Source organism: Symphalangus syndactylus, chromosome 1 (genome assembly GCF_028878055.3).
Source record: "Symphalangus syndactylus isolate Jambi chromosome 1, NHGRI_mSymSyn1-v2.1_pri, whole genome shotgun sequence".
Taxonomy (NCBI): Eukaryota; Metazoa; Chordata; class Mammalia; order Primates; family Hylobatidae; genus Symphalangus; species Symphalangus syndactylus.
In genome coordinates, this window is record NC_072423.2 from 125523836 (window position 1) to 125547719 (window position 23884).

Below are 23884 nucleotides of genomic sequence, written 5' to 3' on the forward strand. Positions count from 1 at the left end.
ACAGTGCTAAAAGAAAGAAAAGACAAGCCACAGAAAAAATACCTGCAAAACACAAAAATTTAATTTCAAAACACAATAGTAAAACTGAAAACTAAACTCAGAAGTTTATTCTTAAGAAAAACTAATAGAATTATCCAGGAACAACAAAACCCACAATGTTACCAATTAGAAAGGTAATATAACCATAAGTGTAAATAGATATTGAGCATATATGAATTTATTACCAAATTTGACTCAATCAACTGTATGTACCTGAACAGGGAAATAATATAAGAATTCAAAACATCCGAAAATAGTAATATAATGGCCTAAATTATTCTACCTAGATGATTTTATGAATAAATTATGTCAAATAATTTTTTTGCTATTTATGTGCTCTGAAAGAAAATGATATAATGCTTTCCAATTAATTTTGATGAAGGTAAAATTTCTTGGTAACCAATCTCATTGGAGAAATGATTCTGTTTTTATTTTTTAGTGTAATCCAGGTACTCAACAACTTCATGTATATTTATTAAAGGAATAAGTTATAAAAAGAGAAAACTCTCTACCCAAGAAATTAATAAGACATTAAAATACTGCATAATTTTAAGGTAAAAAGTTATTTTTAAAAAGTCTTGATATAACCTAATTATACAAATATATTAATATAAGATAATAGGACTGTAATATATTGATACATTACAACAAAAAATGTAATCCCTAAAGAGATGCTATAAATCCTGAAAACACATTTGATTATATTTAACATCTATATCTTCTAAAAATTCTTGATATAAAAATAGCATATTATGTATATCTCTCAAAGAAATAGTTGACGTTTAGCTTAATAGTAAAGTGATGCATTCCCAATGAAGTTAAAAATAAAAATAGTGAACAAACATTGTGGCTTGACATTGATCTAGCTCTTGTTGTCTAGAACATTGGGATCAGATTATAGATATAATAAGTGGTATAAATTATCATGTCTTTTTATTGAATGTGTGCCAAACGTTTAATGTAGAGTTTGACATATATGCATAATAGTTACTATTAGCAATGATGTTTATTTATAAATTAACCTATAATACAATTAAAACCAATTAAGATAACTCAATGAGAGTATAATTTTTAAAATGATGCACAGAGATAAAGAGCTTGTAAGAAAATTAGATAAAAATAGAATGGGGAAATGCCTCAGTCATTATAGCAAGAAAAACTAAAATGCCTAACAATAATTATACAGGATCTCTTTGGAAATGACTGTATAACCACAGCTCATTAATTGATCAATGGAAAAATTTTACATAAAAACAGATGCTTATTATATCCTTGGATGTTGATATGGTTTGGCTGTGTCCCCACCCAGATCTCATCTTGAATTGTAGTTCCTATAATCCCCACATGTCTTAGGAGGGCCTGGTGGGAGGTAATTGAATCATGGGGGCAGTTTCTTCCATACTATTCTTATGATAGTAAGTTCTCACGAGATCTGATGGTATCACAAGGGGCTTTCCTCTTTGCTCTGTTCTCATTCTTCTCTCTCCTTCTGCCATGTGAAGGACATATTTGCTTCCTTTTCTGCCATGATTGTAAGTTTCCTGAGGCCTCCCCACCCATTCTGTACTGTGAGTTAATTAAACCTCTTTCCTTTGTAAATTACCTAGTCTCATGTATGTCTTTATTAGCAGTGTAAAAATGGATTAATACAGTTGCATAAATTCAATACAGTGTAGATGCTGATTCTATCCAAGTTGACTCTACTTAACATTCCATTGGGATTATATGAGAAACCACAGAAAATTATTCTTTATCTGCAAAAAAATAAAAATAGAAATAAAAGAGCAAGCTGAAAACTTTGTAAATAAAAAAGAAGAATGAGGGCAAAATTTGGTGTAGGAAAAGGCAAACAGAGCAGTGAAAATGCCTATGCAATTGAGAAACAGACTCAAGAGCTTCTATTTTTGTTTCTTTTTTTTTCAACTGTTATTTTGAATTCAAACGTGTGCAGGTTTGTTACATGGGTACAATGGATGAGGCATGATGCTAAGGTTTGGGGTATAGATGATCCCATCACTCAGGTACTTAGCATAGTACCAGACAGATAGTTTTTCAGCCCACAGTCCTCCCCCTATCCACCCTCTTATAATCCCCAGTATCTCTTGTTTTCATCTTTATGCCCATATGCACTCAATGTTTAGCTCCCACTAATAAGTGAGAACGTGCAGTATTTGGTTTTCTGTTCCTATGATAGTTCACTTAGGATAACATTCCTCCAGCTGTGTCCATGTTGCTGCAAAGGACATGATTTCACTCTTTTTCATGGCTGCATAGTATTCCATGGTGCATATATACCACATTTCCTTTATCCAGTCCATCATTGATGGGCACCTAGGTTGATTCCAGCCTTTGCTATTGTGAATAGTGCTGCAATGAATGTATGAGTGCATGCGTTTTTTTGGTAGAATGACCAAGAACTTATTATAATCACTTATTATAAAATACAATGGAATTTCAAGCAATGAACAAAATAATAAATTCAATAAATTGTGTTTGGGCCAGTTGGTAAGGTATGTTAGAATCCTAACATCCAATTAAGTATAAATATTAATATTCAAACGTAATAAAATAAATTCATAAACATACTAAGGCAGATCTATCATTTTCAGTTGCTGAAAGTAGTTCATCTTATGACAGTAGATTCAGAAATAATAATATAAAATACTGATAGATTTATTACATAATAACAATTCTTTTAATATAAAATGTCTGTGGGCAAGTTAAAAAGCAAGCGATAAACTGAAAGATATATTTAATAAGGTCAATTTCAAAGGGTGATATTATATGATACACACACACAATCATGTATAGATTTTAAAAAAACAGATTCTACTAGAAAATATGGTGAAAGGATTTACATAGGTAATTAACTGAAAATATCAACCACTATTAATTTAACATGGTAATTTCTCATTTACAGTAATTAAGAAAATACAACATTAAAGAACAAAGTTATCTCATATTTAGTTTTTAACTAGGCAAAGATATAACTATTGATTAATAGCTATTGCCAGAGATGGTGTAGGGTGATGGACAGCCTCACATAAGTTAGAATTACAGATCAGTGCAAATTTTGTAGAAGGCAATTTGATGAAATGTAATAGAAGTCTTAAAAATTTATATGTCCTTTAACCTAAAATTTCCACTTCTAAGTTTACTTCGTTAAGTGATGAAACAAAATATTTCAAAGATTTGTAAAATAATAATTAAAGAGAACATTTCTAAAGTAAATGTAAGTGATAGATAAGAGAAATACATTAAAGAATATAAGAGACTACTACGAATTTTAAAACATGATGGTGTAAAAGGCTGCTTTTGGTATAAAAATAAATGTATTAATCTACATATAGTTATTTGAGAAAAGAAAATTAACAATAGTTATATTATGATCTCATTATATGTATATGCATACAATTATGAATAAATACATATGTATATATACAAAATTAACATATGGAGTCATGGTGATGGGATTAGGCTGAACATATCTTTGCTTTTTATGTTGTTTTTGCTTATGTATATTTTTAATGTTTTCTCCAAAACTTAATTATAAAATAAAGTTAGTGGAAGCAAAGTTTACAATAGCAAATAACCACTTCAGGATTGTTGAGAACTATTATCTAAACAAACCCTCTACACTAAGAACTGTGCTATTACATCGGTTGCATATTTATACTATTCAATGCAAACACCCATAAGCTGTAGTCTTCTCACAGTGACATGCTGAGACCTGATTTAACCGGAAAAGATGGATAAGAAGCACCATTAAATTTATCTGTGTTCAAAATCCTGATGTTCATCAACATTTAATAGCCTAAGAATTTTATTACATGTGCTGAGTGCCACAGAAACAAGCATGGGAACTGAACTCCACATATAAAGTCATTGTGATAGTGAGTATCCACACTGATCCAGGAAGATACATTTTTACTACTTCTGATGACAGCATCCATACACTTCATGCTAGTATCTGGTGAGGAGATTTTCGAAACTTCCCTTCACTATCTTATACTTGTGGTCTTCAGCAAGAATCTGAGTCCCATTCTACCTTTATGATACATTGTGAAATCAATATAAATCAAACAGAACATCATTCTCAGGAAGCAAAAGTATCAGTCAGAGCTCAAAATTTGAAGTTCTCTGACATTTCTGCCTCTGTAGTTTCTGATTAAAAATTCCCTCTGCTATAGTTTTTCTTTATTCTCTCAGTCTGTGATTAATCCTACTGGCCACCAAGGACAGGATGAATGTCAGAGTAGAGAATGGCAGGTAATTGGAGCAGAAAGACAAAGAAACTAAAGGCACATCATTTTATTTGTAATTCAATGTCCTGGTTGTGGGACACTGACTGGAAGTCTTCCAGGTAAAGGATGGAATGGGTAAAGAAAATCACCAGATCACAACAGTTTTCTCTAACTGGTAGTGAGGGGTGAAGCCAGCTGTACTTCCTGGGTTGAGTGGGGACTTGGACAACTTTTCTGTCTAGCTAGAGGATTGTAAACACACCAATCAGCACTCTGTAAAAACATACCAATCAGCCCTGTGTGTCTAGCTAAAGGTTTGTAAACAGACCAATCAGCACTCTAAAAATGCACCAATCAGTGCTGTGTCTAGCTGAAGGTTTGTAAATGCACCAATCAGCACTCTGTAAAAATGGACCAACCAGCACTCTGTAAAATAGACCAATCAGCACTTTATAAAATGGACCAATCAGCAGGACGTGGGCAGGGCCAAATAAGCAAATAAAAGCTGGCCACCAGAGCCAGCAGTGGCAACCCACTTGGGTCCCGTTTGTTCTTTTGCTCTTTGTAGTAAATCATGCTGCTGCTCACTCTTTGGGTCAGCACTACTTTTATGAGCTATAACACTCACAGCAAAGGCCTGTGGCTTCACTCCTGAAGTCAGCGAGACTACGAACCCACCGGAAGGAACAAACAACTCCAGATGTGCCACCTTTAAGAGCTGTAACACTCACTGCAAAGGTCTGCGGCTTCACTCCCGAAGTCAGCAAGACCACAAATCCACCAGAAGGAACAAACTCTGGACACAGCTGAACATCTGAAGGAACAAACTCCGGACACACTATCTTTAAGAACTGTAACACTCACCGCGAGTGTCCGCAGCTTCATTCTTGAAGTCAGTGAGACCAAGAACCCACTGGAAGGAACCAGTTCTGGACACAGTGGGGCTTCCTCACGAACTTCGCACACCACGCTAGCAGCAAAAATCCAGAAAAAACCCAGAGAAAATGTGTCTTCAGAACACAGGGCACATACAATCCTATAAGAAAGTATAGGGGCAACAAACTGCACTGTGAGTTGGAGGCCATCCCCACTAATTCCTCTCCTACATTTCCCCAGAGTATTTTCCAGCATGTACTCAAATACCGCATTTCAAGTACTTATAATTAGCAGAATGGTACGAGTATAAAACCTGTGCATAGCCATTGACACTTTAAAAATTAGAAAGAGAAATATAAGAACAAAATTAAAAGGGAAGTATACACCAGGAGAATAATTATTCCAGGACAGAAAAGAATTCAATTAGTTCTCCATAGTGCTAGAAAAAATAGTGAAAACAAATTTTCTAGGAAAGGGAGATGACATTAAAAAAATAAAGATGAAGAAAAATGAGCATATGTGATGCATGTATTATATTATTCCTAAAAATGAAATTTTAAAGGAAAAACAAACAGAGATATCTGAATTGTGACAGCACCTATATGATGATAATTTGCATCCAGAGATCACAGAGGAATGTGGTTTTATAGTAATAGGTAGTATCAAAAAATGAAATATGACATAAGAATTTTGTATCCAACCAAAATATGCTTCAGTTGTAAACATGATCTAGCAAGGTAAAACATGAAGGATTTAGGAAATATGCCTTAAGTTTGTCTTTTTTGAATTGAAACAAAAACAGTAACAAAACTATGAGATGAAAACAAAACAACCCAAAAGATGGATACAAATAAGGAACTCAGAAATATCAAAGTCATAGTAAAAGGACTAGCAGTACACAGTAATTAATTTACATATTAAACTAAAACTAACCTATTCCTCGAACATGGGTAGAAAACCAAATATAAAGTCTGTAAGTCCTGATAGTGTTAATGTTATCACTAATCAAACACTGATAAAGGAGAAAAGAATGTCAGGGATAGTTTAAAAGTATTTAATTCTTTATTATAATTAAGACAGGGTCAATAAATCTGTTAGCATTAAGATAGAAAAAAATTGATCTTAAATTCCGTATTTTACTTAAAGCTTTTCATTTTTCATTTAAAAAATAAATTTAAGAACAAATGTTCTTGTAGAAAACCATATATTTGAATTCAGCTATCCCTTCAGCTTCATTTTAACTCTTTATTTTTTGAAATTTGATTTTTATATAAAATGCACTTGCATAATATTTAAAATTTTCTCTACAAGGTTTACAATAAAAAAAAAATAGCATTTCCTTGTCCCAGCTAGCTCCGCTGCTTCCCCCAACACGCTAGAATTTACTACTTTCAACGTTTGTTTTTAGCTGTTTTTAATTTTCATAGTTTCTGTAACACATTCATTTTTCAGGTCACATATTGTCTTTTGTTCATGTAATATAAATAAGGAGAGTGTAACTTTCTATACTCTCCCTCCACACATAAATTCTTAACTTCTAACTTCTCAACATACCACACTGTAGTTATTGTCAATTTTTCATTTAATCATTGTACAAACTGAACTTATTAGAAATATTATGCAAATCTGAACCAAGTATTCATGTGCTCACATATTTCTTTGTTTGCATACTTCCTTGTGAACTTAACACTGATAAATCTCAGATTCACTTGTTTTCTAGACCTGCTCTACAACTGTCTCAGATTTCCCTTTTATGAAAATCCCAGAAATCCCCTCTCCAGCCTTATATTCTGAAAGCCATACTTCTAAATTACATATCTTCCTACTTCCTGATTGTTTCTTTTGGGCAAAATAATTCTTCATTAACTTCTGGTTAATGAGTGCATGGAAAGAAATTTTAAGACATTTCACGTATTACAATTGAGTGATTTTTCTGGTGAGTACATGATTCTAGGAGACAAATCATTTCACTTTGGATCGATTGCTTGAAAAATTTCTAAATTTTAGTGTTGTTATTGAGAATTATTATGTTATTTTCATAACTGATCTTTTAGCTTCACCATTCTGAAATTTGTAATGAGAGCCTTTGCATGTTTCCGTGTTTCTGCGTGTGTGTGTGTGTGTGTGTGTGTGTATACATATATAATTCTATTTCTTGCACGTTTCCTAGGCACTTTTTTTGCAAGAGACTCAGCTTTAAGATTTATAAATGCTTAAAATTTAATCCCTCTAACATCTCCTTTCTAAACTCCAAAATTTGTTAATACCTTTCATCCCCTGTTGTTTTTCCTCCTCTCTTTCTGCTTCAAAGTTTATGACCATTTTTGTGCAGGTACTGTTCTTTTAATAATCTTTTAAGAGTCAACAGAGTTTAAAATGTTTAATCTGCTGTATTTGGTAGCCATTTATATATTCTTTAACTTTTAGTTAAGTTTAATGAACATTTATAGAAATCTCATGTCTATGATTTTATTTTTAAATTCCTTATTTCGCTCCTTCCGTTCTTTCTCTTTTCTTGGTCTTTATATGTAAACAGCAGTGCCTCCACTGATGTTCTTCAAATGTTGGAAATGGATATTTCTGTAGGATAAAATCTTGTGTGGTTTGCTTTCTGACTTATATATTTTGTGTTGCTTCACATTTTTAATATATGCAATTTACTTTTCCAATAAGACTAGCATTTAAAAAATTTCCTCCATATTAAAAAAACAAATTGGTGAGTTTTGAACAACTCAAACAAATATTCCAGTTAATAAGAGAAAGCTAATTTGCTCACATTGCTGTCTTCTACTTGGTATCCAAGTTGTCTTAACTTCAACAAATAAACTCACTTTTAGGGGCTTTAAGAAAAAAAAAAGTCTAAATTTAAAACGTAGGACTTTAGTGGCTGTTAATAGGCTTCAGATAAAATAAATTGTAGTGTAAACTTTAAGCATTAAAAGAAATTTATCTACTTACCTACCTACCTGAAGTGAGGAGAGAAGTGATATGCCTTTTATACCCTTTTTATCGTGAAAGTTGAGAAGTACTAGAGTGGGGAGGAATTCCCTTCCACAACATGCAATAGATTTCCTTCCTCCAGCTGGGATAAGAATTTCCTTATACCAGCTGGGATAAGGTTTGAATCTTGCGCTTTGTGAAATTCTTCCCTGGAGAGTAACACTTCATTGTGAGGGAGGCTCTGGGTATAACTGCACAACAGCGTATTCTTCTGCACCCTTGCCAGGGCCATGAGAGGATTTTTCTTTACTATTATGGAGAACCTGGTAGAGTTCCCGGAGGGAAAATCCGCAAATGTGTAGAGCTTCTCTGAAGACTGCAGCCCCTAGAAGTTTCTCAATCTCATTGTCTTCCACACACAGCTTCTAGCAATTCATCAAAATTACCTTGCAAGAGTTCTTACCATTTTATGGCTTGAGCAGCTTCAGCTGGAACACCTTCTGCTCCAGCTAAGCGGATCTTTGTGCTGTATCTTCTGGATGCTTCCATCTTTCCAGGTATGGGGTTGACAGTTTGCCTCCTGACCTCAGTTCTATTATGAGTACAAGAAAAAACCTTAAGAGGAGAGCAGTAAATACCAATATCTTCATGTCATCCTTGCAGTAGCCCATTATATACCAAAATAATATGAATACTAGTGTTTCTTTTTAATCTACTTTTTGAAGGTCAATGTTGAAATTTTGTTTTTATGTTTTTTGTGTTTAATCTTTAATAGAGCCATACTCTAAAAATTGATGGGAAAAAACTAAAAACACCCGTCACCTGTATCCTGTCATGTCTGGTAGATATAGCTAGGCCTGTTGTTTTGGTCTTTTGATCGAGTATATTGGGTTGAAATGATTCAGAAAGAAATTTCTTAATAGCAGGGAATATTTGAATTAAGATATTTACATATATTTGCCCATATAAAGCAAACCAAAACATTCCTGTCACATCCACTTAGCCAGTTCCTGGTGGAATATTTAAACTCATGGATCCATAAGTTTGTGACACAGACAAGTGTTAACTAAGCACTTTTTACACTGCATAAAGTGTAGGTTTAAGAAAAGCCAAACTTGACTACCTGCATGTTCATTATGGCTAAATCTACCTTTCTTCATATTTTAATTAAATCTGCATTTCATCTTTTCTTAACAGTATTTGTGTTTGTCCACTTTTACTTATTTATATCATTCTTCTTACCTGAATAACTGTATGCCTTCAGTCTTTATGCCAATCGTCTACTATAAATAGGAACGTACAGATACTGTTGGGCTCTCTGTCCGGGTCCAAATCTCATCTCTAATTGTAAGCCCCACGTGTTGAGGGAGAAAGGTGATTGGATGATAGGGGCTGTTTCCCCCATGCTGTTCTCGTGATAGTGAGTGAATTCTCATGAGATCTGATAGTTTTTAAAGTGGTAGTTTTTTTTTTTTTTGTCCTGTGCTCTCACTTCTGCCTTGTGAAAAAGATAATTGCTTTCCCTTCACTTTCCACGGTGATTGTACGTTTCCTGAGGCCTCTTCAGCCATGTGAAACTGTGAGTCACTTAAACCTCTTTCCTTTGTAAATTACCCAGTTTTGAGTATTTCTTTACAGCAGTGTGAAAATGGACTAACACAAGTACTAACCCATCTAAATAGCCTATAGATTAAATAGAAAATTACGTGGGAAATTAAGTAATAGGAAATTAATGGAAAATCCAATTTTCAGACTTCATGAAGCTAAGTTATAAGTTTAATGAGAATTTTCAATATAGGTCATATTAAAATAATTTATATTCAATGGGTCTGTCTTAAAAATCAGTCAAAGGAATTTAATTCATTCAATTTTTTCAACAAAAAAATAGTATTTAATATTTGCAAAACAGTATTCTAGGTATTTTGGGGGTTATAAAAAGATTAGACAAAGATCTTGCTGAAGGGCTTTCATGCAAATAACTAAATATAATGCAGAGTAAAAATAACATTGGTAGTAAGATAACATGAAAAGTTAAAAACTTAAAAATATGTGAGTGAACAAAAAAATGAAAGTTTAATTCCTACTATTGTAATTAGGAGATGTTTTAAGAAAGAGGGAGCATTAGTGTTGAGAATTGAATAATGACTCAACTTTCAAAAGTGCAGAATGGGTAATAGATGAGAAATGGGAATTTTGATTTAAGGAAAGATTAATAGCTATAAAGCAAGAAAGGTACTATATGGTTAGAACATAGAGGTCTCAAATTCAAAACGAAGAAGTGTTTAATTCATTCTTTTGATAGCAGAAGTAATTGAAATTTTTGAAGTAAATATCAGGTTCACAAGTTATCTTATGTAAGGTTCAGCAACCTAGAGAATGGCCATTTCTAGTGGGAGAGATAAGGTGGAAAAGACAAAGATCAGAGGATTAGTTAGATCATTAGTGAGAACCAAAGCAAGGAAATTATCGACCAAGAGGCTGAATTTAGGAAGGTTTTGAGGACAGATACTGGCGGTAAACTTAATCAAATTGACAAGCAGCATAAACGTGAAAGATCAACATTTGGATATGACATTGAGAAAGTGATTGGAAAACATAATACATTTCATTTAGATAGTGGTGGTTACCAAAACAGAATGAGAGCTAATAAGAGAATTTGGGAGAACAAAAAAGCGGTTGGACATGAAAGGAGAGAAAAACAAGCTCTCTAAAAAGAACAATTGAAAACTGTATAAAAAAGAAATTTGGAAGAGAAAAAAATTAGAAATGTTTACATTAACTAAGCTTAAGGGTCCTAAAATCAGAATTTTATCTAAATTAAGGTATTTTATGTTGTTTATTTACTAGCCCCCACCCATTATTACATAGATCAATTATGATTTCCAATAAATCTGAATACAAAACATGCTACATAACTATGAAACAAAAATGTTAATGACTAGGATGTTGAAAACAATCAAGAATTGTTTCTTCCTCCTGACTACTTTCACACATTGATCGATTAACTGTCTGTTATAACCTGTTAAGAAGGAGAGCCAGGGCAAATAGAATTGGGAGGTGAAAAGAGGACACCTGTACTGTTTGTTTGCACCTCATTAAAAAAGATGAATAGTATTAAAGGTTGAATCTACTAAAATGGAACATAAAATCATTAGTTGACATCATTCATTACTGTGCTACCTGACTTGAAGATTAAATAATTTAATCAAGACTCCATAGAAGTACCAGAGTATAGATATAAACATAGTCTATCACAAACTCAGTAGGAATAAATTTTTTTAGTCACAGCTGCTTGCTATATGACATTTTACGTTTAGTTAAGGAACAAAGTATTTCCACATGAAATATAATAATTTATTGATGGCTGTATAGTCAAAAGATAAGTACTATAGGAATTGGAGAAAGAAGTTTTATTCATGACTCAGAAACTTTTGGAGATGAGAGAAAGTTTTACAGGGAAAATGCAACTTGATATTGGCCCTAAACATTGATAAGGAGTCATTAATTCAGTCAGTCAGTCATTCAACCAGTTGTTCAGCCAACATTTGAGCACCTACTCTTTCAGTTCCTGTGCTGGGTGCTGGGGACAAAGAGATTATAACAAGAAGTAGAATATGCCAAGTACAGTGAAGCAGACAGAGTAGTGCTGGGCCCTGATACTCAGTGTGTTTCATTATCATCAGCATCACCTGAGAGGTTGTTAGGCATGTAGAATTAAGGCCCCATCACAGACCTTCTGAATTTGAATCTGAATTGTAATGAGATACCCAGGTGATCCCTGTGCACATTAAATTTGAAAAGGCCTGAGATAGTTGGCATTTTGTCTTTTTTTAAAGATGTAAGTTATAAGGCCTGTTATTTGGACACTTCTTTTTTTGGGAGAAATACTAAAATAAGTAAGAGGTAGCAAGATGGTTCCTCTCCACACCCCTTTGCATCTAGGCCAGGGCACAAAACCAAAACCCAACTACCTGCATGCTCTGCTCGTGAATATGAATCTTAAAAGGGTAACCCAAAGTTGCAGCTCAATTAGAGATTATGGCCATGGTATAAATGAAAGCACAATGGTGAGTGTTATGGGGCCACAATCAGGCAGCATGCTTATTAGCATCCAGTGGTGGCAGTATCAGAATCCTGGCTGTGACTTCACTTCATGAGTTTCTTCCTGAACCGCTTCTCTGTGAGCCAGTCAGGTGCCATAAGGTAAATCTTCTCTCTTTATAACCTAAACAAAATCCATTTTCTGCTTGTTTGGATCATTTTCTAGTATATTCAAAGAATGGACACTCATGTCAGTCTACAGAGCCTGTTGGGAGGGAGGAATTGTGCTATTTTCATTGAATCCCTTCTCTTAGTATTATTTTTAACAAAAGTTAAAATATTTAGAATTATAAAAAAATTACAAGAGCCTACACAATCTATATAGCTAATATAACACAAGCATACAATCTTGACATGTATGCTTTCACTTTAAAAAATAGTATTCTTCTATATTCAGTTAAAAAAATTAGTATACTGTTTATGAAGAGTTTAAACAATACATAAATTGGCAAATATAAAGGTTAAAAAAATCAGTTCAGATTCGATCACTCAGAAATAACCTTTATTAATATTTGATGAATGTGATTTCAGTCATATTTTAAAGTATATATAAATACATAAATTGAGAAATGGAAATGTTTTATTAAAGCTGGATCATATTACCAAAATCACTTAAATGATAAGCACAAACTTAATTTTCTGGCTTTTATTAGACAAAAAGAAAATGAAGAAATTGCTCAACTTTAAATATGTGTCTTCATCTCAAGTGATATAGTTCCCTAAACAATCTCTCTTAGGTTAGGGAAGGAGGAAAAAATTTAGAAGTTGGAGTATCTTTTATGAAACTACATGTTTCAGTTAGCAGCATCAATCAATACTATAAATGAAAGATGAATATATTTTCACTCCCACCTGTTCTCACTTCTCCTCCCCCCTCAGATTCTGATTGTTCTAGTCACTTCGTGTTTTAACATGGTATAGGTTTTTATTCAAAATTGGTTTTGTGGCCATATTTCACATGGTTGAATAGAATTAATTTTTAATTATATGAATTTGATGTTTACATTTTATACAGCCACAGGGACTTGTCTACTCCTGAAACCATAATTGAATTAATTTATTGTTGTTTTTTTTTAAATATTGATAGGTGTTACATACCTCTTTATAAATGTCTGCCTATTATGGTTTTATTCCTGCATTACATATCTGTCATTTTTGGAAACACATTTTTGGAGTTTATTTTAGAAAGATTCTTAGAAAGTTTTAACTTTCTTCTGCCATTGAATATTGTTTGGGTAAGCATAAGAACAAACTCATTTTTTCTCTTGAAAATAATTTATTTTTCGTTAAACAAATATAAATGAGCTATCATTTTGGAATACATTATGTTTAAAACAAAAAGGACACGAATTACAATTATTAGTGCAAGGAATTATCACAGAGTGAAACACTAGCTCAAGATATAAATTATAAAATTATCAACTATCCCAGATTTCTCTCTCTCTCCTACACAAAGATCATCAATAGTATAACTCACTTATTTTTTAATTTCCATTATATATATTATATAATAAAATATATAATATATATAGTATATATAAAATATATATAATATAATATATATAATATATATTATAATATATATTATATATTATATTATAATATATATTATATATAATATATAATATATATTATATATATTATAATATAATTATAATATATAAATGTATTTTTTATATATATGGGGGCTACATGTGATAAATTGATACATTAAATAATATTTAAAGACCAAATCAGTGTAATTGGGATATTCATCATCTTAAATATTTATCTTTTATTTATGCTAGAAACATTTTAATTATTATCTTCTAGTTATTTTGAAATATATAATAGATTATATATTATAGCTCTAATATAGCTCTAATTTCTTCTACCAAGCTGTATATTTGTACCCATTAATCAACCTCTCTTTATTTCCACCTCTTCCCTACCTTTTCACGTTTCTGGCCTGTGGTAACCACCAATTTTTTTTCCTTAAACAATTTACTCTTTATATTCATGAGATCCACTTTTTTGGCTCCCACATATGACTGAGATCATGTGGCATTTGACTTTCTGTGCTTGGCTTATCTCACTTTAATGGCCTCTAGTTTCATACATGTTTCTGCAAATGACAGGGTTTCATTATCTTCTTGGCTGAATAGTAATCCATTATTGTGTGTGTGTGTGTATGTGTGTGTGTGTGTGTGTGTATCTCACATTTTCTTTATTCACTCATGCACTGATGAGCACTTAGCTTGATTACATATTTTGGCTATTGTGAATAGTGTGCTGTAATAAATATGGAAGTGCAGATTATGTCTTTGAAATATTGATTTTATTCCTTTAAGGTATATACCCAGTGGTGGAATTGCTGGATAATACAGCAGTTCTATTTTTGGTTTTCTAGGGAACCTCCATACTATTCTCTATAGTGGCTGTACTAATTTACATTTCCATCAGCAGTGTACCAGGGCTCCCTTCCTCCATCCTCATCAGCATCTATTATTCCCTGTCCTTTTGAGTGTGTTTATTTGGATTTTTTTCTTCATTAGTCTAGCTTACTTATCTTATTTTTTTTTTTAAGGACCAACTCTTGGATTTGTTCATCTTTTGTATAACTTTTTGTGTCTCGATTTCCTCCAGTTTAGCTCTCTGATTTTGGTTATTTCTTGCCTTCTGCTAGCTTTGGGGTTGGTTTGCTCTTATTTTTCTAATTCCTCTAATTGTGATGTTAGGTTGTTGTTTTAAGCTCTTTCTAACTTTTTGATGTGGATATTTAGTGGTACAAACTTCCCTGTTATCACTGCCTTAGCTGTGTCTCAGAGATTCTGGTATGTTATATCTTTGTTCTCATTAGTTTAAAAGAATTTATTGATATCTTCCTTGATTTCATTATTTACCCAAAAGTCATTTAGGAACAGGTTGTTTAATTTCCATGTAATTATACGGCTTTGAGCGATTTTCTTAATATTTATTCCTATTTTTATTGTGTTATGGTCTAAGATAGTGGTTGGTATAATCTTGTTTTTTTAAAATTTGGTGAGGATTGTTTTATGTCTTATTGTGTGGTTGATTTTAGAGTATGTGTCATGTACAGATGAGATGGATATTCTGTTGGTTTTGGATAAAGACTTCTATATAGATGCCTATTAGGACCATTTGCTCAAGTGTTGAGTTCAGATTCTGAATATCTTTGTTAATTTTCTGCTTCAATGATCTAATACTGTCAGTGGAGTGTTAAAGTCTCCCACTATTATTGTGTAGTTATCTAAGTTTGTTTGTAGCTCTCTAAGAAACTGCTTTATGAATCTGAGTGCTCCTGGATTGGATGCATATATATTTAAGATAGTTAAGTGTTCTTCTTGAATTGAGCTCTTTATCTTTATGTAATACCATTCTTTGTCTTTTTTCATCATTGTTGGTTTAAAGTCTGTTTTGTCTGAAATTAAAACCTCTAACCATAAAATCTCTAGAAGAAAACCTAAGCAATACCATTCAGGACGTAGGCATGGGCAAAGACTTCATGACAAAAATACAAAAGCAATTAAAACAAAGCCAAAATTGACAAATGGGATCTAATTAAGCCAAAGAGCTTCTGCACAGCAAAGTAAACTATCATCCGAGTGAACAGGCACCCTACAGAATGGCAGAAAATTTTTGCAATCTATCCATCTGACAAAGGTCTAATATCCAGAATCTACAAGGAACTTAAACATATTTACAAGAAAAAAGCCAGCAACCCCATCAAAAAGTGGGTGAAGGATATGAACAGACACTTCTCCAAAAAAGACATTTATGCAACCAACAGACATGTGAAAAAAAGCTCATAATTACAGAAATGCAAATCAAAACCACAATGAGATACCATCTCACCCCAGTCAGAATGACAACTATTAAAAAATCAAGAAATAATATATACTGGTGAGGCTTTGGAGAAATAGGAATGCTTTTGCAGTGTTGGTGGAATGTAGATTGGTTCAACCATTGTTGGAGGACAGTATGGTGATTCCTAAGGGATCTAGAACCAGAGATACTATTTTACCCAGCAATCCCATTACTGAGTATATACCCAAAGGAATATAAATCATTCTGCTATAAAGACACGTGCACATGTATGTTTATTGCAGCATTATGTACAATAGCAAAGACTTGGAAGCAACCCAAATGCCCATCAATGATAGACTAGATAAAGAAAATGTGGTACATAAACACCATGGAATATTATGCAGCCATAAAAAAGAATGAGTTCATGTCCTTTGCAGGGACATGGAGGAAGCTGGGAGTCATCATTCTCAGCAAACTAACACAGGAACAGAAAACCAAACACCACATATTCTCACTCATAAGTAGGAGTTGAGCAATGAGAACACATGGACACAGGGAGGGGAACAACACACACCACAGCCTGTCAGGCAATGGTGGACACAGGGATGGAGAGTATTAGGACAAATACCAAATGCACGTGGGGCCTAAAGCCTAGATGATGGGTTGATGGGTGCAGCAAACTGCCATAGCACATGTATACCTATGTAACAAACCTATATGTTCTGTACATGTATCTGGGAGCTGAAAGTAAAATTTAAAAAGAAAAAAGAAGTTAGAATAGCAATCCCTGCTTCTTTGTGTGTTTTCCATTTGCTTTGTAGATTTTTTTTCTCCATCCCTTTAATTTGAGCCTATAGGTGTCATTGCATGTGATCTGGCTCTCTTGAAGACAACATAGTGTTGGGTCTTGCTTTCTATCCAGCTTGTCACTCTGTCCCTTTTAATTGAGATGTTTAGTCTTTTTACAATTCAAAGTTAGTATTGAAATTTGCAAATTCATTCCTGTCATGTTGTTAGCTGATTATTATGCAGATATCTGTGTGGTTGCTTTCTAGTGTCACTAATTTATGTACATAGTGAGTTTTTGTAATGACTGGTAATGATTTTTCCTTTCCCTGTTTAGCACTCCCTTCAGGACCACTTGTAAGGTGGGTCTGGTGGTAACAAAATCCTTTAGCATTCATTTGTCTGAAAAGTATCTTATTCCTCTGTCATTTTTTAAGCTTAATTTGGCTGGATATGAAATTCTTGGTTGGAAAATGTTTTCTTTAAGAATGCTGAGATCTCTTCCACCGCCATTTTAAATTCAGCTCCATACAACGCTCTGCCACCGCTGCTGCTGCAACCCGGACTGCAAGCCAGCACCCCCCTGCTGACAGCTCCACCACTATGGAGGATATGAACGAATACAGCAATATAGAGGAATTTGCAGAGGCATCCAAGATCAACGCGAGCAAGGATCAGCAGGATGATGGTAAAATGTTTATTGGAGGCTTGAGCTGGGATACAAGCAAAAAAGATCTGAGAGAGTATTTGTCTCGATTTGGGGAAGTTGTAGACTGCACAATTAAAACAGATCCAGTCACTGGGAAATCAAGAAGGTTTGGATTTCTGCTTTTCAAAGATGCTGCTAGTGTTGATAAGGTTTTGGAACTGAAAGAACACAAACTGGATGGCAAATTGATAGATCCCAAAAGGGCCAAAGCTTTAAAAGGGAAAGAACCCCCCAAAAAGGTTTTTATGGGTGGATTGCGCCCGGATACTTCTGAAGAACAAATTAAAGAATATTTTGGAGCCTTTGGAGAGATTGAAAATATTGAACTTCCCATGGATACAAAAACAAATGAAAGAAGAGGATTTTGTTTTATCACATATACTAATGAAGAGCCAGTAAAAAGATTGTTAGAAAGCAGATACCATCAAATTGGTTCTGCGAAGTGTGAAATCAAAGTCGCACAACCCAAAGAGGTATATACGCAGCAACAGCAACAACAAAAAGGTGGAAGAGGTACTGCAGCTGGTGGACAAATTGGTATGAGGGGTCGTGGCCGAGGTCAGGGCCAAAACTGGAACCAAGGATTTAATAACCATTATGATCAAGGATATGGAAATTACAATAGTGCCTATGGTGGTGATCAAAACTATAGTGGCTATGGCGGATATGATTATACTGGGTATAACTATGGGAACTATGGATATGGACAGGAATATGCAGACTACAGTGGCCAACAGAGCACTTATGGCAAGGCATCTCGAGGGGGTGGCAATCACCAAAACAATTACCAGCCATACTAAAGGAGAACATTGGAGAAAATAGGAGGAGATGTTAAAGTAACCCATCTTGCAGGACAACATTGAAGATTGATCTTCTGTTGATCTAAGATGATTATTTTGTAAAAGACGTTCTAGTGTACAAGACACGATTGTGTCCAACTGTATATAGCTGCCAATTACTTTTCTTTGTTTTTACTTTGTCCTTTGCTATCTGTGTTATGACTCAATGTGGATTTGTTTATACACATTTTATTTGTATCATTTCATGTTAAACTTCAAATAAATGCTTCCTTATGTGAAAAAAAAAAAAGAATCCTGAATATAGGCCTCCAATCTCTTCTAGCTTATTGAGTTTTGGCTGACAGGTCTGCTTGTTAGTTTGATGGGGTTCCGTTTGTAGGTGATCTGCCTGTTCTCTCTTGTTGCCTTTAACATTTTGTGTTTCATTTCAACCTTAGAGAATCTGATGACTATGTATCTTGGGAATGGTTTTCTTGTATAATATTTTGCAAGGTTTCTCTGCATTTCCTGAATTTTAATGTTGGCCTCTCTAGCAAGGTTGGGGACATTTTCATGAATGATATCCTGAAATGTGTTTTCCAAGTTGCTTGCTTTCTCTATGTTTGAGGGGTGCCAATGCATTGCTAATTTGGTCTTGTTATATAATTCCATATTCGTAAGTGTTTTTATTTTCAATCTTCTTTATTGTTTTTTCTTTATTTTTGTCTGATAGTTATTTCAGAGAACAGGTCTTTGAGCTCTGAGATTCTTTCCTCAGTGGTCAATTCTGCCCTTAAAGCTTGTAATTGCATTCTGAAATTCTGGAAGTGAGTTTTCCAGCTCTATCAGCTCAGTTTTTTTTTTTTTTTTTTTTTAAAATGGCCATTTCACCTTTCATCTCCTACATTGTTTTATTGTATTCCTTAGAATTCTCAGATTTAGTTTCATCTATCTCCTGAATATGATCTTTATTTCTATTCATTTACTGTATTCTATTTTTGTCATTTCAGCTATTTCAGCCTAGTTAAGAACCATTGCTGGGGAACTATTGTGATGCGCTGGTCCTTTCTCATCTGTGTGAGCTAATGTTCCTTCAGTATTTGATGTTGCTATCCTTTAGATGTGTTTGTTCATTCATTTTTATCTTCTTCAATGCTCTTGGTTGTTTGGTTATGGTTTAAGGTGGGTTCTGTTGACTCGTTTTGATTATAGTGTGCTCCTGGATCATGAAGGAGGCCCCTCTGATTACTGTCTCCTTGCCCACATTTCTTTTGTTGGATGTTCGCTGCGCTGGTCCTAATCTGCTGTCCGTGTGCTTCCTGGGGAAACACGGGGTTGTGCCTGCCCACAGAGCTCAGGCAGAAGCAGGCCCCCTGGGCTGGAAGCTCCAGCAGGTATAGCCCATCTGGCTGTGAAAGGTAGGGATGAGTGGAGTTGCCTGCTCTGCTGTCTGTGTGTTTCCAGGGCAATTGTAGGGTGTACCCTTCAGCAAATTTAGGCAGAAGTGGGACTACTGGGCTGAAAGCTCTAGGAGGCATGGCTCACCTGGCTTCCAGTGGTAGAGTTGAATGGGGACACCCACTCTGCCATCCAGGTGCTCTCTGCGACAACAGCAGGCTTTGCCCACTAACTAAGTTCCTATAGAAACAGGACCAGTGAGTGGGAAGTTCTTGCAGGCATTGCCAGCCTGGCTATCAGCAGCAGGGGTGGATGGAGTCGCTTGCCCTGCTGTCCAGGTGTTTCCAGGGACAACAGGAGGCTACGCTTTAGCTAAGTTCCCACAGAAATGAGACCACTTGGCCAGAAACTCTAGCAGGCATTGCCCACCTGGCTTCTACTGGTGGGGGAGGCTGGAGTTACCCGCCCTGCAGTCCAGGCGTTTCCCAGGACAACAAGAGGCTGTGCCCTATGACTGAGTCCACACAGAAGTGTGACTACTGGGCCAGAAGTTCTAGCAGGCATTGTCTGCTTGACCACCACTGGCAGGGGTGGGTAAAGTGTCCAGCTGACTTCAGGCCAAAGTGGGACCACTGGGTAGAAAGCTGTCAGCTCCATCTGGTGAGGAGCTAGAGGTGGAGCAATCTTACTGCTCTCAGGCACCACGACTGCAACCTCTGCTGGGCTATGGCACCAGTGCTGGTCTGCTCCAAGGCACAAGGCTTACAAATGGCCCCTTGGACTCAAGAGTTGCCCTTGTAAAATGTCCTGGTGGCTCTCTGCCTCAGTCTAGGAGTGTGCCGGGAGGGTACGGGGTGTGGAGCAGGGGATTCTCCGATTTCCAGTCTTACACAGGCCTCTGTGGAGCGCATGAATCTTCCTGGGGTCTCTTACTCACCCTTTCCCATGTTGGAGAGGTTCTCCTGGCTCCACACTGAGCCTAATCTGGTGTCAAGCTTCATTCCTCTCTGTTTTCTGTGTCTCACTCCTGCTTTGATGGATCCCAATGTGGTTTCTCAGGTAATTGGCCTGCAGGGTCAGTGTTCACTAGCCCTTTTGTTTCTTCTCCGTGAAAGCGACACACATGAGCTTCTTCTAGTTTGTCATCTTGGTCCCCTCGTCCTTGGCCATTTAAAAAATCAGATTATTTGATTTCTTGCTATTGAGTTATTTGAGCTCTTAATATATTCTGGTTATTAATCTTTGCTGTGCAGAAGCTTTTTAGCTTGATGTAATAATCTAACTTTGAATACCATAGATCAATTTTGCACATTTAAAACTTACTATAAGGAGAACAGTATATTTTCATTTGTATCATCTTATCTTGAGCATTTTGTTTACATTTATCTTTGTGTGTATAGCTTTGGTTTGCTTATTGTCGTTGTGTAGTATTTCAATTGTGTGACTATACTACAACATATGTGTCCATTGAATTATTGATGAACATTGTAGTCTGATTTTAACAATTATTTTGTAGATATGTACACCAAAACATTTGCAAGAATATGTGCATATGATTGTTGTATATATATTTATATATATATAGGAGTGAAATTGCTTAGTCATTGGGCGTAAGTATGTTTAAATTTAGCAGACACAGGCAAAACGTTTTTCCCAAGTAGTTGTAGAGAATTTATACTTCCACTAATAGTCTGTGAGATTTCTACTTGTGTCACATGATCTCTAACATTAATATTGAAAGTTTAAAAATTATTATCAATCTGTAATCATATTTCACTGTTATTGCATGTATCGTTTCTCTGATGTCTGAAGTTGAGCGCCTTTTCAAGAGTTTATTTTTCATTTGGATGTATGCTTTTGAGATGTTACTGTTCAGGCTTCTTATTCTTTTTCTATTAGTTATTTTGCTTTTCCTTATTGGTTTATAAGAGTTCCTCTATATTCCGAATATGAGCCACTTGTTTATTGTTGACTGTTAGATGTGTGGTTATTATCATTCTTGTTGTTTTTGTTAACTATTTCCTTGACTAGCAGTTATTGAAAAGACTGCTCTGACATGTGACCTTCCTTGTAGCTCAAGCAGTCATATACATGTGGGTTTGGTTCTGGATTATTGTGTTGTATTTCCTTCATTTATTTCCCTATTCTTACACCAATTTTATCTTGCCTTACCTATGTTTTTCTATAAAATGTCTTCATATTGTGTATAATAAATCCTCTTGCCTTATTTACTTCCAAGAGAGTCTTGAATTTTCTTGCCCTTTGCATTTGTATATAAAGTATCAAATCAGATTGTCAAATTTTACAAAAGTAAATCTACTGACAATGCTTTAAGATTTTTTAAACAAAATTTGCATTGAAGTATAACCTTCAAGTAGAAAAATGCACAATTCATAGATATAGAGTTTGATACTTTACAAAAAAATAGTGTATGGTGTAACTACTATACAGATGAAGACAAAAAAAAAGAGGAACATTGCCATTACCAAGAAAATGTCTTATGATCCTTTTGTCACTATCCCTCACCCAAAGACAACCACTATCTTGAATTAGTTTAGCCAATTTTTGAATTTTATACAAAGGAAACCATATAATATATACACTGTTTGGCTCAACATGGCATATGTAAAATTCACCTGTGTTGTTTCAAGTAAAAGAAGTTCGTATATTATCACTGTCATATAGTTCTCATCGTGTGTCATCATGTTTGTATTTTAATCTTGATAATACTGGATTGTTTTCTGTCTGGGATGTACTATAATGCTGTTATGAACATTATTTTTTCACGTCTTGGTAAAAATACATTCTTTTTTCTTTAGTATATACCTAGGAGTAAAATTCTAGGGTCATAGTATATACCTGTGTTCAACTTACCTAGATAATGTGAAAGTCAAATTGTTCTCCCAAATGGTTCAACAAATTTTATTCCTACTAAAGTGGTCAAAAAATTTTTATTTCCACCAATAAAAATTACTCCACCAAAATAATTCTACCAATAACATTTTCTACCAATAATAACAAAAACACTCTAATAGTTGATGAGAATTCTGGTTGCTTGACTACTTATTAATGTCAATATTTTTATTTTTGTCATTCTAGTGGGTATATAGTAGTATCTCATTTTGGTTTTAATTTGCGTTTCCTTGATGACTAAAAATCTTGAGCACCTTATTATGCATTTGTCAACCATTTGGATATTCCTTTTGGTTTTGAAATATTTGCTCTGTTATCTTTTTTCTTATTGTTTGTTTAATTTAAAAATATTTTCTGGATAAAGTGTGTGTGTGTGTGTGTGTGTATGTGTGTGTATGATATGTCCTCTATATTTTCCCAGTTTGATATAGTATTACTTATCATTTCATCCTTTATAATTAGTGCTTTATGTGTCCTGATTAAGGAATTCTTACCTACCTCAAGTTTATGAAGAGTTTTTCTTGTATTATTTTATAGAAGCTTTGTTGTTTTACTTTTCACATTTTGATCTACAGTCCAGATGGTGTTTTCTGCGTGGTGTGAGTTGTGGATCAAGATTGAAAATTATTCATATTGATATGCAAGACCTAGAAATTTTATTGAAAAGACTTAACTTGCCTTTTAAATTTCAGTGTCATCTTTATTATCAATCAAGTGACATATATGTAGGGATCTGTTGCTCAACTCTGAATTCTGTTTCATATATGTATGATTTTATATCTCCATTCTGTGTTCTGTCTTATTGGCCTATGTTTTGTCTTAATAAAGTACTGTTGATTTAATATTATGTTAATTTTTGGTAATACCTCAAGCTTGCCCTTTTTTTTTTTCCAAGATTCTCTTGCTCTTTTGGCCCTTTTCATTTCCATGTAAATTTTAGAATAAGCCAACCACTTATGCTGGGAAGAAAAAACCTAGTATTTTAATTGTAATTGTAATAAATGCATAAATGATATTTGGGAGAAGATTCATCTTGAAAATCCTGAGATTCTAATCTATTTTCTTAATATATCTTTCTACATGCTTAGATTTTTTTCTTAATAATGTTATTTCTAAACTGAATTGTGGTATCCATTTTATGTATCTCTAGATTAAGTTTTCTATTTTTAAGGTTTATTTTATGTATATATATATTTTTATATCTCTGCTTATGAGAAAAATCAACTTGGAATTTTCCTGTCATGTAATTACCTATTGCATATTTATATCAAGGTTATGTTGGCCCCATAAAA

At 34.2% G+C, this 23884-nt stretch overlaps 1 protein-coding gene across 2 annotated transcripts; it reads left to right on the top strand.

The window, feature by feature from the left end:
• The first annotated feature begins 6860 nt into the window (after positions 1–6860).
• On the top strand, positions 6861–18594 carry LOC129485021 (heterogeneous nuclear ribonucleoprotein D-like). 2 transcript variants are annotated; one of them, XM_055284067.2, is made up of 2 exons: positions 6861–7095; positions 17318–18594. In XM_055284067.2, the coding sequence occupies exon 2, from the start codon at positions 17397–17399 to the stop codon at positions 18300–18302; it is 906 nt and encodes a 301-aa protein (XP_055140042.2). In that variant the 5' UTR covers positions 6861–7095; positions 17318–17396; the 3' UTR covers positions 18303–18594. The 2 variants fall into 2 exon arrangements, with proteins under 2 accessions (XP_055140042.2, XP_055140035.2); XM_055284060.2 differs by lacking the exon at positions 6861–7095 and having other exon boundaries at positions 17354–18066; positions 18223–18594.
• The last annotated feature ends 5290 nt before the right edge of the window (positions 18595–23884 follow it).